Consider the following 18,792-nt stretch of genomic DNA (forward strand, 5'->3'; position numbering starts at 1 on the left):
TACAGTAAAATACATAATTTATTAGTATTTCTCTTTAAACCAAAACATACACAACCAGAAAACCTGAGTGATTTTATTTCTCACACAAAACCAAGAGAAGGATTTTGTCTAAGTGGTTTAATGGTAACACTACAATTTTCATACTACATACAAAATTTATCCTATGTAGTTTTACATACTTTGATTAATTACCAGTTTGTATTAGAGATGCCTTAAGCTTTACCTTTCATATTTTCCAGATTCTGTACTGCATTAGTATATAACTCTGAACTTCATATAAATTGTTAGCAAGTTCTCTTCACAGTTTCATTAGACAAAACAATCCTTTTCCAGCCCGAGAACCAAGGACACCATTGCAGCTTCAGGCCCAAAAAGCATAAACAACAGTGAACTGAGGAGAGCAATCTGAGAGCATGGGACTTCATAACCTGAAGCTGTAATTGGACAATTAACCCCAGTATGTAAATGGACCAAAACTTAGAAAAGTGTGAAAGCATGTGACCTGTCATCCATCTTGGGTGGAGCCACAGCCAGGCTCTTGTACTGCCCAAGGTGTATCCTTTGGAGGCTTTTCTATAAATACCTACTTTATTCCTTTAACACTGTCTAGCCTCTGTTTTAGGTAGCCTCTTAAGGCATCATCAGAGTTGCATAGGTAAAACTATGTAAGACTGATCATAGCAGATGGTAGGTAATAGGTAAGTCCACATCTTTCTCCTTGATGTCCAGTATTTCAATCCAATCACTGAAGAGAAGCAATAAATGCTGCATCTAGCATTAATGATGAGTTGGTGAATACATGAAAAGCAATGATAAACTACAGGCAAGTGTACAGTGTCACAAAGAAAAAAAGAAACAAGACCTTATCTAGTAGTACAAAATGTTAAGATTAAATTCAGCCAGAAAACCAGTAGTTGACTACTATGTACGGAGTCCTTAAATAGCATCCAAAATCCTCTGTAGCTGGTGTTTATGGCTTAAATATATACAAAAGTTCTCCCTCCTTTTTTTACAAAAACACTTTCTGATTTATTTTATAGCATTAAGAATCACGATCTCTTGCAGTATCCTTAAATACTATCCAAAATTCTCTGTAGCTGGTGTTTATGGCTTAAATATATACAAAAGTTCTCCCTCCATTTTTTACCAAACACTTCCTGTTTTTTTGTAAAGTATTAAGGATCATCATCTCTTGCAGTATCACATACCATTTGGTAAACATAACAACTGAATCTTCTATTAGGCTTCTGTTCTATATGCAGTACGAGGTCTTTGTCAAAGTAAACTTCATGACTGTAAGTCTGAAATGAGAAAAAAAAATTCAGGTTGCAGTCTCTATTTCCACAACTTGCTAATATCTATCATTTTCCACAAGGAACAAAAAATACTTAACAGTGGTGAACTCCATGATCAGGCAGAAATTTTGTGTGGATACACAGAGATTACTCTTCCAGATAAAGGACAGAATTTCATAACTTTTGAGAGGTTTCTCACATCCCTATTTTAGGAATCTAAATTCAGAGCATCTGATTTAAGATCACAAGTTGCCTATGCAGTCAATGATAAAAGAGGTCTAACAGTGCTGAAAATTTGAGACCATCTAAGCTGGATGTCCACCTAAACTTGGACTGATGAACAGCCCATTCCATCTTCCCAAACACATATACAGTGAGGGCTGTGCTTCATTTTATGCATGAGTACTTCAAATTAAACAAGGGAAAGTCTTTACAAGTTGAAAAGTTAGTCTGACGTAACTAGCCAAAGAGTATTTAAGTTGATAAATACTTCAGAAATACATTAAGGACAACCCCTTCCCCAAACAAAAAAACCCCAAACAAAACAACCAAAAAAAACTCTCACAATCATGATTTCAAATAATGGGAGATCTTCAGGTGAATTAACTACTGTCTGATGGAGTACTTAAAATTTTAGAGTTGTAATTGTTATTTTATGCAAATCTCATCCCTTTGCTACTTATATACCTGCTTAAAATCTGAACAGAAGTGGTATGTGAATGAGTATGGGGAAGAGACAGTGGGAACAAAAGACAAGAATTTTCCTCACCACATCCCAGGACTCCTTTAATGGAATACTCTTAAGTAGAATCCCATGTTCATTGCAATGAAAGTCAAGGTGAGCTCTTCCATCAGCTCCTATCTGAGTAACTGCCACAGTGGATAGTAAATCCAGTTCATCTTCATAGTCCACAATTTTGAATGTCTTAGGAAAAACAAACCTCAAGTTTACAAATCAAACACAAATTCACATTCCCCTCTACCTAAAGTGCATAGCTGTTTTTTCTTCATGTGAAAGTAGTACTGGGCAAATTCTAGTTCTTAAGTTTCTTTTCTTTCTCATCTGAAAGAAAACTTTGGGAGCCTGATACCCAACAGGCGTTTTTCCCAACATGAGTTGTCAGGGTATTTCAGCAAAATTCCTTAAGCAGGAGAAAAGGAAGTGATGTTCTGAAAAATCCTAATGTGCAAGTACACATATTTTATATGTAGCATATAAGAAGTATAAAACAAGTACTTCTGAATTGGCCAAGGAGTATATTTAGGTTCTTGAAGCAGAGATGTTAATAGACGTCGTGTAGCTTTAAACCATCATTGGTTTTGAGGGAATGAGTACATTAGAGTAATTCCATGAATATCTATATGTTCTGCTCAGATATCTCTCTTGCTCCACAGATTATAGGTCGGTGAAGAACTGACACCAAAATATGTGAATGAAGATTGTGAATGATGTTAATTGCCTTTATCTCACTGTGACATACTCTAAATTCAAGCCAATCCTTTTCTTCTATAATGTAAAAGCATTTACTGGAATCATAAGTGTAACAACAGGAAAAAAAATAGAGTGCAATTACTTTTATTATGGTTAAAATAAAAAGTGAATAGCAATAAACTGCAGACCCTTAAGGGTTATACTGGACTGTGCTGTATTTTTACCATAGTAAAATCTATTTCCTCAGGATAAAGAATAGGAGTGACTGCCAGAAACTGATGAATTTTACCTGTTGTACTTATGTCAATTACAGATCCAGCTCTAGACAGAGTTAAAAAATAGTTTTCATAACCTTTTAAGACCCAAGTGGTGTTTTCAATCTCAAGAAGCAGTTACTTAAAGGAAAAGGGCTAAATACCTAATCCTACAATCCAATCAAAGTAAGTGAGAGAGAAAAATAAAGTTGAGAGACACTGTAAAAAAGACAAGAGGATCCTAAAGCAGACGAAAAGAAAAACTTTCTTTCATTTCATAAAATGCTTTGTAAGAAATGTTTAAAGTAGATATTTAAATGGAGAAAAGAGTAATGGTTTGTCACATTAACATATCTTTTCTGTGCCACTGAAGTCACATGGAATTATGATAAGGTGGGGCGTAAGATCAGTTCTTGAAAGAAAGAAAAAAATACAAAGCTCAATGTTGACCAAGGAGAAAAGATGAAAAGTATGTGAAGCAATTGGAAGAAGACAAAGAGAAGAGGAATAAAGAACTCAAGGATATAGACAGCTAATGGTTACACCCACTGAAACCATGGTGGTTTCAGGGCATAACCAACGGCGAATGGTCACGCCCCTGAAACAAGAAGGGCTTCTGGCTAGCTAAACACTGAAACAATCCATGAAGTGCTCTCACTTCAGTTACCTCTTGTTCTGGGTCATCATCCAGCAAGGTGAACCGCTTCTTCACCACTCGACCAGAAGCTGTTACAGTAACATTGTTGTTCACCTTTGGAGAAACATAAAAAAGAAGTGTCTCTAGACTTCAGAGCAATGTCGTTTCCATCCATCTGACAATGTATCTGTTCCATACATTTTGCCTTCTGACCTTGTTGTGCTCATTAGCTACGCATAGCCCTGGTGCTGCTGTTTTGAGTTCATGAACTTGGTGCTGCTTTATGAGTTCATGAACTTGGGGACTTTACCTGAGATATTATTGCTGTTTACTCATATTCAGTGGTGGCCAACAGAGATGGCAAAGGTTCTCAAGCTACCATAATTTAGAACAGAAGTGACTAGAACCAAGATGCTGGAATGAGAATTAAGACTGCTAAATCACCACTGATTTTTCCTAAACTCTCAATTCCAGAAGATGGGAGAAGTAGCATCTTAAACCACCATGGCTGCTTCCATTGGGCTTCATTAACTCCAGAAATATTAAAAAATAGGTTATCAGTGTCTCAATAGAAGTCAAAAGGACAACCACAGCATAGGCAGGATTAGAACTCATATTTCTTTCTTCTTACTGGAACAGAAGTTACCTACACAACTCTCAAAAAGCAGTATGGCAAGTTATAAGATGACAACTGGCGTTTAGTTTTTGAATTCAATACAAGTTTTGTTCTTGAGTTTGTGAAGATTTTTAATACACAAACCTTTTTCTCCACAAAAGCTTAAAAATTAGCATCACATTTTACAGTATTCAAACTATAAAAACTTGCTTTTAGGCAAGACATAACCTTGTCTGCTGAATCAAAATGACAGTTCCAGGCACTACCTAGAATTTTTTTCATGTGTACTCTTTAACCTTTTTGACATTAGATTGTCTTGGTGATTCCATATCACAAAAGACTTAATGAAACAACTGAGGTGATTAGAGAGCTCAGTTCTACCAATAGTTTTAAATCATCCTCTCACACTTGGTTCTACCCTTCTGATCCACTGATGACTCAGTCCTGTTCTGCTCCAGTTCAGCAAAACAAGCAAGCAGAAAGTACTCACCTTTTCTGCCAAGTTATTCTGTTATTTTAGAGCACTGATTTGGCTCACCAAGGGTTAGATGAATGCCAAACTTGGCACAAGAGAATGACAGGCATGAATGGCCAGGAAAAGGAATGGACTTTTGGAAGCAATGTAGTGTCTTTGTTGTCATATGAAGACTTACCCCTAAGTTATGATAGACTTGAAACTTTTCTAGCATTTGTATGATCAACTTACCTGAGCACCAGAGATGCACACAATTGTCACTTGGTGGCACCGTCATTTGAATGAAATCTGTCACCATCTTTTAAGTATGTTTTATATCCATGATACATGGTTACACTGCACACCTTAAAGAAAACTGAAATCTAAAGAAAAGGCTGAAGGTTTCAGAAATCTATCCTGAAAGTGTTATTGTTTTCAAAATTCTTTTCACAATGCTTGAAGTCCAGTGAAGACAGAACATGTCTTTCAATAAACCTTGGATAAAGCTCATAAAACACAGTGTTAACTCAAATATGCAAACTCCCTGTTTATAGCTCAAAATCCACATTGTGATCTCAGACACTAAACTCACACAGTTTTCTCTGTTGGCTACAATCGTAAAATCTTCTGCAATCTCCATCTGATCTGCATGATTCTTAACTTCCTTAAGCTTTAAGACTCTACAAAAGAAACAAATTACAAACTAAGTCATGTATTCTAATCTGCTTACTACAACATTTCTATATAATTTTTTTTAAATCTAGTACATTAAAACATTGTAAATAAATAAATAAAATGGAAATTACTTATTATGGTAATTTATGTTTATCAGTGGAATTTTGATACAGTGGTCCTTGAGCATTTTTCATACCAAAACCCAAAATGTAGCCTCTAGTGCTCACATTCATCACACCAAAATCTGCAGATGTTTCTAGAAGAATGTTTGATTCTGACAAAGTAATGGATTTTATAGTTTCTATAGTCTGATGAGTGTTTGGGCCTGCAAATCATCAGACTACTAAATTTATGCAGTTATGCAACTTCTCTAATGAATAAAAGATTTGAGTAAAAAAGGCTCATACTTTATCAAATTTGGTCCCACGTGGATTATTCTACCTGACATATCTGGATGGAAATATATCCAGTCAGGTTCAAGTGAACAGCATTTCATATCCTGTATGCCATTTTTTGCCTGAAGAAGAAAAGGAAAACTTAGAATATTAGTATTTTGAAAGTCTCACAGATCTAATTAAAGAGGAAATTCTGAGCTCCTCACTATATACCTCTGGAGGTTTAGAAGTATTGCTCCTAAACATGACCAGAAAGGATGGCAGTGGAAAAAAAACCAACAACAGTAATAAAAAAACTCAGTTCCAATTCTCAAGATATTCAGTGAAGTAGTTTTGAGATTTTTAATATGCAATAAGCAATAACCTTGCACCCTAGCTATATATTGTCCCATCTCTCCTGAAACTAAGCAGAATGAAGATCTAACCTACACTGTGCAAACATTTCAACAATTCCAGCTATTTGAGTATCCAAGACATGCAACAAACATTAGCACAGAGTTTGACTTGAGCTTCAACTCTCAGGCTTAGCCTCTTTGTGCAAATGACCTGCATGTAAGCCTGGAATACCTTGTGATTTCAGCAATCACATGCAAGCCAGTCAAAATCTCGGGATTTTAGCAGTGGCTTTCTGTTATTAAATTTAGCTGACATCCATCATTCAAACTGCCAAATATATGAACCCCCACAGAAAAAAAAACAGATGAGAAAGGATTCTGTAAATCCATTTGAATCAAAATTGATCTTTAGCTACAATTGTGGAACATCAGTTTTGAAAATAAGGAGAGAAAATAATTGATCAGGCAAGCAGAAGAGATAAGGACGTTTACAGATGAGACTTATTTAGTCAAGAAACTCTTAACAGGCCCAGAAGTTGCTTGAAATACAGAATGATCTTCAGGTCAATTCCATATTCAAAATAAAAGTGGAGATGGACACCTCACAAAAAATAGTATTCAGATGATAAATAGTAAATAAACAAAAATAATTAGGAACAGATTAAACTAACTAATAAAACCTTTATAGGGACAGAAGGGGATTAAGCTGAGCAATCAAATCTTTTTTAGGGAGAGAAAGAAGGTACAAGTCAAAGGTAAACTACAAACATTAAGGATATTTATTCTGCAATATCATAAAATTTAAAATAATTCTGTAGTCAGTATTTAGTAGGCTGACTAGTCAGAAGTGCATTAGGATGTTACCATGCAAGGAAACAGGTAATGAGACTTTTAAGTCATGATACAGTACTGTGTAGCTCTGACTGCACCACTGTTGTACTGGAATGAAGGAAATATGAGAAGCACTGATTCAGAAGAAAGCATTTTACATATGACTCCATGGGATAGCTAATTTGATACTGGAGTGAGCCTGTGAAAGCACTGCACTGGTAAACAAAGGTATTATAACCTACTCAGAATAAGAGATGAAGACAAACATAACACACATTCATTTCAGAGAAGCTGTTTTCTGAGTGTATTACCAAAGCATTGTCTTTCAGAGAACAAATATGGAAGACTCCTTTATGTTTTTTCTTGTTTGGTGTGATGATATAATGCCAAGGGTAACCTCCAATTTGAAATGCATTCTCCAGAGAAGATGCTTCAAATAGCAAAGGTGGGGTATCTGCAAATATTCAGTAATGTTGTTAACACCATTAGTAGCAGAACAGTCATCATTCCATTGATGCTTGCAATTCTAAATTCCAATAAAGCTACTAATTCTTCAGAACTTTTGAGGATTGGTGGAAACACATTGGCTATTAACTCTTTTCCAGTGCCAGCTATGCTACCTCAGCCAGCACCCAGGTGCACATCTGAAGTTCCCTCTTCTTCCTTCCCTCCCTCCCTTCTCAGATCTTGATGCTGAATACTCTTCTAGTACCTTTCACTTACAAGCAAAGCCACAGCAAATAATTAAAATTATTCCAGCTCATCTGATTGAGAAAAGATGCACACATGAACAGACCAAAGACCATATCACGACGGTCACTATTCTCTTGAGAAAAACAGTGATAAGTAACTGGAAACAGCAAGCAGCAATAACAGAATTAAATGCAGGAAGATAGAATATTCAGATTCTGCTTTCTCCTTTTGTGTAATGCAACAAAATAGTGTGGACCACAATGGATGCATTCTGTAGCTGAGTTCATAAAAATCAATCAAAATATAGAATTTTTAGCAATTAATGGCAAAAGGTATCTAGTTTTCCTTTCAGTTCAGTTGGAATAAATTACTGAGATGTACTAGGCCATTAGTACAAATGTTCTTTTTACTAAATGAGAGGTATTTACAACTTCTGCCAACTAGCTAAATTAAAGCAATTTCTACAGCTGCTATAACTGAATCAATTTTAGACTGAAGACCAGGTCTTTCTAACAGTAAAGAGAAAAGCTGGGGAAAAAATGGACAAAACATGGAGAAAATCTGCAATTATGAGGGGAATTTAAACAGGCAGAATATAAAAACCCAAACTCAATTAGTGCAAGGAGAACAAGATTTTTATCTGGGCCCAAAGGTCTTATCCAAATTTTGACTTGTTCTTTTCCTGCTGTGTCTACATAATTCTCCTAATGTCAATGGTGCTATCACACGACATCACATATTATGTTTATGGAGTGCTTCCTTCCTCTTCCTTTGTTAATGTTTCCATCAATTTAGCCATTTGGATTTAATGGAATTAGTTCACTGCCAATGGAGATGAAGTCTTTCCTAAGCTGGCAAGTGGCTGTTTCCCATTTGCTTTCTGGAGTGACACATAAGAAATGGGAGATTCTGTGCAAGAGATAAACTATATGTTATAAAAAACTTATGCATCTGCTGGAAATGTAGAGAATGTTGAAGATGGAAGCATAAGCAAAGGACCTACTGATACTAAAATCCGTCAGGAAATGAAAAATGAGTTAAGAAAGTTTGTGACATTTTACCGAAACAACTTTTTAAATAAAGCTTATATATCAAGGTCCCTCAAAATTCTGGTAGATGGACTAAATTATATATTATAATTATACAATTAAATGTATCTCAACAGTATATCAATACTGAGTAGTAGAGGGTGCTTTAAAATATGCCTTTCCTATCATGGTTTCCACCTAAACCACTGTGATAATGTGATTTTGCTGCCTCAACTCCATCATTCCCACTTCTATGTCACTTGCTCTTGTTGCTAAGCACCTCTTGTTTTATTGTTTGTAAGTCTTTTGCCAAGTCTTGCCAGTTTTCACTCTCTAGTTGAGCTTCTTTGTTTACTTACTTTAATCTCTGCAAACTTCTCTAAAAGCTGTTCCTGGCAGCACTAACAAGTGTTATACATGCAAATAAAAACCAAAGAAATAACAAGAAAAGGTTGTTTCAAAGTATCCTTCTCCTTGCTTTTTTTTCTGAAATTACTGTATCAGCTAACAATAAATCAAACTACAGTTTTAAATTCTGGGCCATTCAGAAAATCACACACTATGACTGACCAAAATCAATTCCTCCCCAGCAGCTCAGAGCTGTAGCATACTACTTCTTAGCCTGTAAGTTTTGATCTCTAGACACTTGGGGGTACCTCACACCATAAACCAGTATTGTAATAATGCCATCCCTTCAGGCAATTTCTGTAGGGAGGCTAGGACTTAAGTAAGAAAGAAGACTACACACAGTTAAATTATAGTAAATACAAGCCTGCACTCTGAAACTGCTAAGATCTTGCTCACTGAAGCATTTGCCCATCTCAGTCTTGAAAGAAAAAAAATCAAAAATCACAGGAATGAAACCATTTGCAAAAGCAAGCATGAAAATGTCATGGGTTCAAAACTTCCTAACCACAAATTCCTGAATATGATTAAAGATCAAAAAGGTGTTCTCCAGTACACTGGTTTAAAATCTCAAAACTAAAAACTATAATGGTCTATAAGCCATGAGATCAAATCTTCCTATTAAAGTTCCCACAGCAGGTTTTCCACAGGTCCCTCACATTAAATGGTGGTTTCACAGATTGAGATGGAGACAAAAAATGGGGGAAGATTTCCATTTGCAAAAACTGAGACATCAAATATAGCAGCCTATAGATTTGTTTTGATAAAACATTGCATTATAACCTCACTATATAAATCTGTACTTTATCTTTTATCTTTATCCCTCATTTTTATATACATCTGGATTGATTTTACTCTTACTATCTGACACTCTGAAAAAAAAAAAAAAGACATTTTTATGTGGAGAATCACCTAAAAAAAACATTTAGTACAGAAACATTCATAAATAAATAAATAAATAAATGCATTCCTTAATGTTTGTGAAACCAACCTTTTAAATTTTTTTTAGATGCCTCAAGTGTAAGCTTGTGAGAATGTATTTTTTAACTAAGAAATTTCAAAAGAAGTCTTGGGCTTTGCTCATTCATCCAGATTTTTAGCACCAAATTCTAATCTCAAATGCACCAACAGAAGCCATTGTTTGATTTTAAAGAAAAGTCATTACATCATGTAGAACATTGATAAGTTAATGATTTGAGGCATTAGAATTGTTTTTAATAATTTGTTCTCTTCTCAGGAATTCCTTTTACTGAAATCAGCACATTTCTGACAACTTAGAATATCAAAATGCAAGTCAGACAAATTGTATTCAGTCTCATTGAATTTCCTCTGCAAGTTAGGGTTCTCACATCTTTTGCTTACATACCATATTCTGTTTCTGGTTGCTACTAACAGATATCCTAGTCCTTCCTCTTTCTCAAGAGCAATTGCATCTCAGAAATAAAGAAAGAGGTTTCCATTTCATGCATTGCTAATAAAGCTTTTCAGACAGCTTAGTTGCTCTAACAGTTTTCTTGGTGTGTCCTATATAATTACTGTAATTAGAAGTAAAGGGAAGCACATTTTACTATAATGTAAGTCCAGAAGTACACTACAGCACAGTATGAGCACAGTAATTTTAGTATTTTTTCTTAGTGTGAAATAAGCCACAATCAATCCATAAAAGCCACAGTCAAGCCAATACAAAGGTCATAATTACCTGTTATTTTAATGTTACATGGAAGACCATATGGAAATCTTCCTACAACTCCCACCTGACCATTCCAGTTGAATTCTTGTCCCAACTCAAATGGTTGTTCCATGAACTAAAATAATACAGAACAATTTAGCTTTACAGATGCATATTTACTTGCTGTTTAGTTTTATTCTCTATTATTACTGCATTCTTTATCTTGTTAGATACTACTTGAGGTCTTACTTTTGAATTAATGTTTGATTTTTGATTGGAAGGATATAAACTCACATGTCTAACTGCATTTCTGTTTGAGATCAAACTTCCCCAAGCCCACCAGTTTCTGGCCTTAATAATCATCTGTAACTACAGACAAGGTGTGTAGAGAGCAGCACATCTGGTGTAACATTGATGTAACTCCCCAGAAGTGCCCGTCTGACCCAGTATCTCTTATGTTTTGCCACCTGTAACTGTTGCAAGTAATTTTTCTGATAGTGTGTCCATTTTTATCTTCTGACTGTAAACAGATCTAGGCAGGAACCTATATACCACATGTACTTATGTAGAGTACATGAATATTTATGACTTGTTACCCAAAAATAGCATGGATTGTATGAAAACTCTTTACTTCATTACCTGTTCCAAAATGGCCTTGAAGTTGTAGAGTCTGACCAGACCCATGCTATACATTACAATCAGGATTCCATTAGAAACAGCAACATCTGTCACACTATTACCAAAAATCTGGAATAAAATTAAGCAAAAAATATTCTATTAGAGAAAAAATAATTGAGAGAAAACACAAATAACTGACATTATGTCCTTAATTTTTCAATAAATTTTTTTTATTCTGACTAAACTCTATGATCAGTGTTCAAGTTTTCTGTAACTCATCTGTTCTGCTGAGTTTCTTTAATCCATTGCACTGCAGTAACACCTGAAGTTACAGTAGTCATATTCTGCAAGCAGATTCATGCTCTAATCAATTCTCAGTATATCTTCATTATCATGCCACCCAGTTATTATCATACATGAATAGATAATATTATTCAGCATCTCACGTTAGCAAAACTTAGCAACTCTATCTAAAAGTCCTGATTTCAGATCTTCTGTTCATTCTTCATCCCCAGCGTAAAATACTAGTCTAATCACAACTCTGTGACTGCATACAGCTGTACTAAAACTACATTATCCAGCTGTCACAGAGTACAGAGTTCTCTCTGAATCCAAATTAGACATATGCATGAGAAGTTGACTTATCTTTTTTAAAAATTATGCACTATTCATTTGTGCGTCTGCTTAATACATCACTGAGCTAACCCCACAAACTAATTCTTAACATTTAATTATTACCAACATGTGAAGTTGATAGGGGTTTTTTAATGGATATGCTTGAAAATGTAGTTTTCTTTAATCTGACTCACTATGTGAAAAAGCAATTAAACCAGTTAAAACAGGCCTAAAACCAATAAAAAGCTAAAGAAACCCAGAAACTGTAAGACCTCCATCTTATCACTACCAGCGCTACCACTGATTATGTGATCAGTTTGGTTCTGAAAGTTATACTCACTCCTGAGACTGTCTTTTATTCAGTTTTATGGCTTTTTCTCAATACATTTGCTAGCTTAGGTCTCAGTGTCTTTCAGACACAAACTCTAATAATCCTAAAGTCTCCTTTCTATCCTTGAGACCTCAGCCACTCTGAACTCAAATGTGTTGCGGTATCCCACGTCAATAAAGCTGAGGTGCATTCTGCAGCCTCAGGCAGTAACACTAACCCCAACTCCAATCTAACATTACATTCCACTGCTCTGTCAGGTCTGGCACTGCCTTCACTGCCTGCATCTCCTGCTGCGTGGATTCTCACACCCCAAATGCTGCCCTGTTACAACTGTATCAATTTCTCTGGTGAGCACTCAGCACAGACCCAGCGGAAGTACTGCTCCTTCACACGTTCTGCCTGCTGTGACCTTGATGAATCTGGCATGCCATTCCTAACCAGACTGAGAACACCTTTGATAGTGGTAATGGTTTTTTCAGTCTTAAATACTAATTTTGAACAGAACAATACACAGTACTCTCAAGCTTTCTTGGGCCCAAATTAAGAAGCTGAAACCCCTGCCTTCACTTGCCAGGCCCAATTTCAATTACAACCTCAACCCAACCTAGCACCAGCTAAAACTCCAGCTCATCACTCTGGATCCTAAAAGACACAATACCTACACAGACATACTTTTCATGTTTGTACTGTTTCATCTGTAAGTTGTATCCAGAGCCTTCTTGACTTAAAATAGAACAGTAAAAATTACAATCTGGCTCAAAGTTTCTTCCTAAATATATATATACTTACTTATAGGTCAGAAACTGAACTCAGGTTTGTTTGTTCTTGACTGATAAAGCAAGATCTATTTGCTTTTGTCATTCAGTAACAGTGATAATAAAAGTGTGAAACATTTGTAACTGCATATAGAATTCATAGACTATTACTAGGACTGGGTCAGAGACACATTATCTTTAAGGAGGTGAAAAGAAGTGTACAAACACTTCAGGGTTCCCTAATTCTTATGACTGCTCTAAGAAAAGGCTAAAGTCCTGCTGCATGTCAAAGAGTAACCCAGTAAGAGAATCCATTTGTATTTCTCTTCTGGTCCTTAGAATTAAGAATATTTGCTCCAACACCCCAATCAGACACAAGAACACTGCTGCTAATTAATGTTTCAATTGCTTTTACAAGCTTGTAAGTATGACTTCTGAAATAAGTGTCTAAACTAGAACTGTCATAGAACTACATTACAGATTACATATTATCAGAGAAATTAACTTACCTTTTTGTTTATTTCAAGCATTCCAATGAATGAAAGAGGCAAAACTTGGAATACAGCAAGATAAAACAATACATTCTGTTGGATTCCTGCCTGGGAAGGAACAATACTGAACATAGTTATTAAAGGTAGGACATCTTTATCTTCTTCCATAATAACCAAGTACAACGTCCCCATCTTTATGCTTGTAAATTTTTTTTGATCAATGTTGTAAAAATTACAACACTTACCTGCCGTGCTGCTGCAGGGAGCTTATTCTGAGCTGACTTTACAATCATTACCTCTTGAGGAGTATCCCAGCTCAGATACCTGTTTGTGACAAGAAAGGCCTGCCTTAACCACTTAAAACCCATTTATTAATGTATTATTTCACATAAAATATAATCAACTATAACTAAGCAGATATCTGTGCCCAGGGAAACTTGACTATTTGATTTGGAAGAGGGGATGCTTGCAATAAAGCAGAAATCCATGGAACTAGGAATGATTTATTTCATACAGGATTGTGAGAAAAATTAGTCAATATTCACACTTTCCAATCTTAATTTTTCTCCTTTCCTTTATAATCACCACTTTCCTATCCTTCAGCCTAACGAAAATATTTTCTGAAAACCAAAAAAAAGAAGCAGTTTACCAGAAGCAGCAACTGCCCTGCTTTAAAAGAGAAATATGGCTACCCTATGGAAAAGAACCTCTGCAAATTAACAACAGCTCAGACTTTGAACATATTGTTTGTATGTTTGATCAGGTTTGTTTTTCAGCTCTTATAGTCCTTTGCTGGCATGTTGCCATTGCAATACTAAAGGCTGTAAAGCTGACAGAGAAAAGCAAATAGTAGGCTAGGTTTTGTGGAACTTGATACCAAATTTGACAGCATAATACTAAAGTAGATGAAATTCTTCTACAAGCAAGAGCATGCAGGAAAAGTATTCCAGGTAATGGTTGAGATTAACAAGCCTGTTGTCAGCCATAGGGTAGTACAAAAATAACATGATTCCCCTTCTCCTCTATAGCACTAATCACTGTTAATTATATTAAGCTCTCCTTCTCCACTATACTACTACTGACTGTTAATGATATAAACCCTAGTTGTTAATACCTGAAGAATTTGCAGCAGGAACCAGCAAGATACACTTTTTCCAGTACTTCTCCACTATCAGCAGAGAGACGTAGAAGCCAGTTCTGCGCTGTCAGGACTATCAGGGAAGCTTTATAATCTGATGGACTTGGTAGCATTTCCCCCTACATTAAAAAAAGGCTATTAGAAATAAGGTTGTATCAGGAGGATACAAAACATTTTGACAGTTTGAAGAACATGAAAGTAAATACACATGCCTCAAAAACTGAAGGAGGCAATCTGCCTGTTAATCAGATCAATATCTCTAAGTTCATGTCCATGTCAAATAATTACCTATGACATAAATAATCAGCTGTCACATTTTTTGCAAGACAGTTACCTTTTCTAGAAGAGGCACCCTTTAAAAAATCTTTTCCTTGCAAAAGTTAACTGCTTATTGATCAAATTGATATCAATCTTGAAGAGAAAATTGTTTAAGTATTTCAAAAGAAGACATTCAGTGATAACTCAACAGCAACTGCTACAAATGTTACTTACACTGCTTTAGTTTTAGGCACCTCAAAGATAGGGCTAATATTTCTAAGCTCTGTGAACAATGGGTGAAGGAGAGAAATGATGCAATTATCAGGTAGAAACAGTAGAAGAGTTTTTAGGCAGAGTCGTTTCAATGGGCCTCCAGTGTATCTGCTTTTTGGTTTTTTTAATGCCAGTGGATCTGAAGAAAACTAAAACTCCCAGCTACTGTCCTTGTTATTTAAAAATAAATAAAAATATAAGTAGAATTTATTTTGTAAGGAATTAAGAATTAGTTGCATAAGAATAAAAGCACTGGTTTTAAAATCTTCCATGATAGCTTATGAAAAAAGGATTTGAATGCACTACTGAGAAATTCAGAAGAGTATACCTCTAAATGTTCAGTTAATGTAAATAAGGCACATGTTGCCAACCTTTAACAACTGAAGTCCTTAAAAACATTGAGAAAATAATTTGGAAATAAAAAGCACTCCATTCTAAATGTTTCATCAAAATATATTAATTTAGTATTTTGCACAAAAATGTCCTAGTAAAAAGTAATCTTACCAATGGGCATTCCAATAATAAAGCATCTTCTATTTTTTCAGACTTGGCGGTACACTTTGTCTTTTGATAAATTAGTCTTGGCTGTTGCGCAATGCTGGAGGAAAATGATTGCTAATCATTAGTCTGTTTTATAGACCACTTTTTATCAAAAAGTCATTTCATACCGTCAGAAACCTAAACATCTTATTTTTACTTTGTAAACGTACCTGAAATTGCTCTCAAAATAAGGCCTAATAAACAATAGTTAATATAATGTAATATTTTAAAGCTAACCTTCTCTAAATCTTTTGGTCTGGTTGCCTTTTTTTTGTTTTCAGTTTCGGCTTTTAGTTTTGGGTTGGTTTTTTTAAGTAACAACCTTAATAGTAATGTTCTTGCTCTAGTGATATACATTAAGAAGAAAGCATATTTCAGAAACTAATGATCATCCTGGAACCTTCCCCTCAGGTTCTTCCAATGCTGCCTTTTACAACAAAGGTGCGGCATCATGTCCAGATATTTAAAAAAAAAGCCTTTACTAATTAAAATTGATGCTGTTTGGGTTTTGCCATTTTTCCTTTTATATATTCACTGTATTCTTCACACAGATACTTGTAACTCTGTCACCTATTGTATTAGTAGCCAGTTTTCCCAGTACTTTTCCATGGCCTTTCCCTAGGCAGAAAGACAGAACAAATTCCAGAGCTCCAAGCTCTGGGAGGTACAAGGCCCCAGTGCTATCTTGCTTCTAGCTGGGAACCAAGGCTGAGAACAACAGCTGAGATCCATTCTCATGGACAAAGTACAACTAGTGCTGAAGGGGGGGCTCCAGAGAAGGGGCTTGACCTGGGGAGTGGAATTACATCACCCCTTGTCCTCCTAACTGGGGCTTTTTATCAATTATGCTAATTTCCTAAAACCTATAAATGTGTACTTATCCCTGTAAGGGCTTTTGTGGACATCTTTGTATAACTGCCTCTGAAGGCCTTCATTAAAGAATGCCTTCTTATTACCTCCTTACTAAGGAGGTATTACCTCCTTACTAAAATTATCTTGAGTTTCATTTCCAGGTTGGGAAAAAGGCAACAAAATAAAAGCTTTGTACTGTGCACAGTTTTGCCCTCTGGGAGAGGATGAGACAACGGAAAACCTGAAAGATCTTAGACAGGTTAACCCAGTACTAAAAACATTGAGACAATGTGGAATAAAAGCAGATTTAGATATCAGCTGTGGATGACAGATTAAGTTAATTGACTCCTAGTGGTTTACCCTGACAGACTAGTTTGTATTTTTTGTATAATATGACACTATCTCAAAACTGCTCTGTCCCCAACTTCCTCAGCACTGCAGTTCTCCAAGTCCATGCTACTTCCCTCACAGTAGGGACAGGCAAGGACAAGGGCTGGTGCACACAGATTTGCTGTCCTCTACCCTCCCATGTGCTGCCTCCTAACCTGTCTCTGCAACTGATCATGGAACAAAATAACATATTAGATCAGAGAACTGATCTACAAAATACATTTGCAAAAATTAGCACGTACTGCAGGCTGTACTTTTGCATGAAAAATAATTTATTATTTTATACAGAATTCACATAGTACCAAGTTTGTTACATAGGCTGATTCTGTGACACACTCTTTAGTTGCCAGACTACAAAGAACTACTGTTCATTTGGCTTTTAGTGCAAAACTAGAAAATTGTGTTAATCTTCCATTCCTGCTCTGAAAGCTGAGGTTATACTGCACCTGAAAGATCAGGCTTTCTTTGACCAAAGCAGGTGTCACATTTAGATATAACAGCATCTAAATGTAATGCAAATATCATAAGCCAAAGATTTATCACATGCTTATTTTTTGTTCCCAAGTAAACTCCATTTAATTCACAGCAGCTATGAGTCAAGTTAGCAATATAACACAGAATCAGTCTCAAATCTGTAAGTCAGTACCTCATAATTGCAAATTTATTACCTGGTAATACAGCATTGGTAATTGTCCATGTAAATTCTTCCTCTTTCATATGCAATAGGAGATGCAGAATGAGTTGTCCAAACATTCTTGAATTTAGTACTTTCCTGAAACACAATAGTTTTAACATGGATGGCTATTTGTAACAAACTTTGCTTCTGAAAATATTTTCTTTGGCTCCTGCAACTTAGTAACTTATTTTAATTAAAACTTTACTGCTGAATACACGAGAAAGAATCTCACTTGGTTTTTACAAATGAAATTAACAGACCTTTGATAATAAAATTTTGTCTCTTTTAAAGACCAAATTAAAAAATTTTTTTATGAGCTATTATGGACAGCAGCAGTAAGGAATATTTTGTCATTAGCTTGCCTGTATTAAAAGTGGCAACTAAACTTGCATAGTGACTTTTGAAATCAAGGACTAAACTCCCCAGAGTATAAATATGCAGAGAATTCTTTTATATGTAATTAATTTTATTTATTGAACACTTAATTCCATTCTGCTGGTGGTGTTTGGTGTGAAAGACAGAAAAATGTATTTACCATTACTTGCAATAAGCACCAGGAACATTAAAGAAATAAATTGCTCACATTAAAGTTTCTTGCCTGCATTTGAGATATCACAAGATCTATACCATTAACAAAGGTTCCAGTCTTGAAAAAAGAAGTGTAAGTCAGATGTAATTATTGTTATTTCAGTAAACATTGCATGCCTATTGATCTAGTTACATAAGCAGACACTTCAGCTGACTTCCAATAAATGTATTTTCAATATAATTGCCAATTCACTTCCACATTCTTTTCTAATATATTTCTATCAACTACTGCATGGAAGCAGAAATTGTTTTGACTAAAAAAAAAAAGTTCAGTTTGTAATTGGTTTAATTCCTACTTTTTCTGTAACATCAGTTTCACTGAGAACTGGTGTTACGTTTACCTGAAAATCTCTGCCAATTATCTTATTATGTGAACTCCTTCCAAATTCAACATGAAGCACTAAGAATTTAAGATTAGTATTAAATATGAAGCCATCTTAGGGAAATAGGTGATAAAAATAAGCTTTTATGAGATTTTATAACACAATTATTAGATACAGAAGGGCCTTTGCAGTTCTTGCCCAGCACAATCCTTTCTACATTTCTAG

General features: G+C 35.3%; 1 protein-coding gene across 2 annotated transcripts in view; it reads right to left on the reverse strand.

Annotated features, from left to right (window-relative positions):
• DCAF17 (DDB1 and CUL4 associated factor 17) overlaps positions 1-18,792 on the reverse strand; it is a 19,394-nt gene continuing 602 nt past the window's right edge. For both annotated transcript variants that reach the window (XM_059475461.1, XM_059475462.1), the window contains exons 2-14: positions 17,649-17,752; positions 15,703-15,796; positions 14,644-14,786; positions 13,775-13,853; positions 13,548-13,637; positions 11,359-11,466; positions 10,750-10,855; positions 7,236-7,378; positions 5,771-5,880; positions 5,281-5,368; positions 3,649-3,732; positions 2,065-2,220; positions 1-1,301 (exon numbers count right to left, since the gene is read on the reverse strand). In XM_059475461.1, the coding sequence (XP_059331444.1) occupies positions 1,176-1,301; positions 2,065-2,220; positions 3,649-3,732; positions 5,281-5,368; positions 5,771-5,880; positions 7,236-7,378; positions 10,750-10,855; positions 11,359-11,466; positions 13,548-13,637; positions 13,775-13,853; positions 14,644-14,786; positions 15,703-15,796; positions 17,649-17,752 (1,431 nt within the window). In that variant the 3' untranslated portion in view covers positions 1-1,175. The remainder of the gene's footprint in view (positions 1,302-2,064; positions 2,221-3,648; positions 3,733-5,280; positions 5,369-5,770; positions 5,881-7,235; positions 7,379-10,749; positions 10,856-11,358; positions 11,467-13,547; positions 13,638-13,774; positions 13,854-14,643; positions 14,787-15,702; positions 15,797-17,648; positions 17,753-18,792) is intronic.

This window comes from Ammospiza nelsoni, chromosome 7, assembly GCF_027579445.1.
Source record: "Ammospiza nelsoni isolate bAmmNel1 chromosome 7, bAmmNel1.pri, whole genome shotgun sequence".
NCBI lineage: Eukaryota > Metazoa > Chordata > Aves > Passeriformes > Passerellidae > Ammospiza > Ammospiza nelsoni.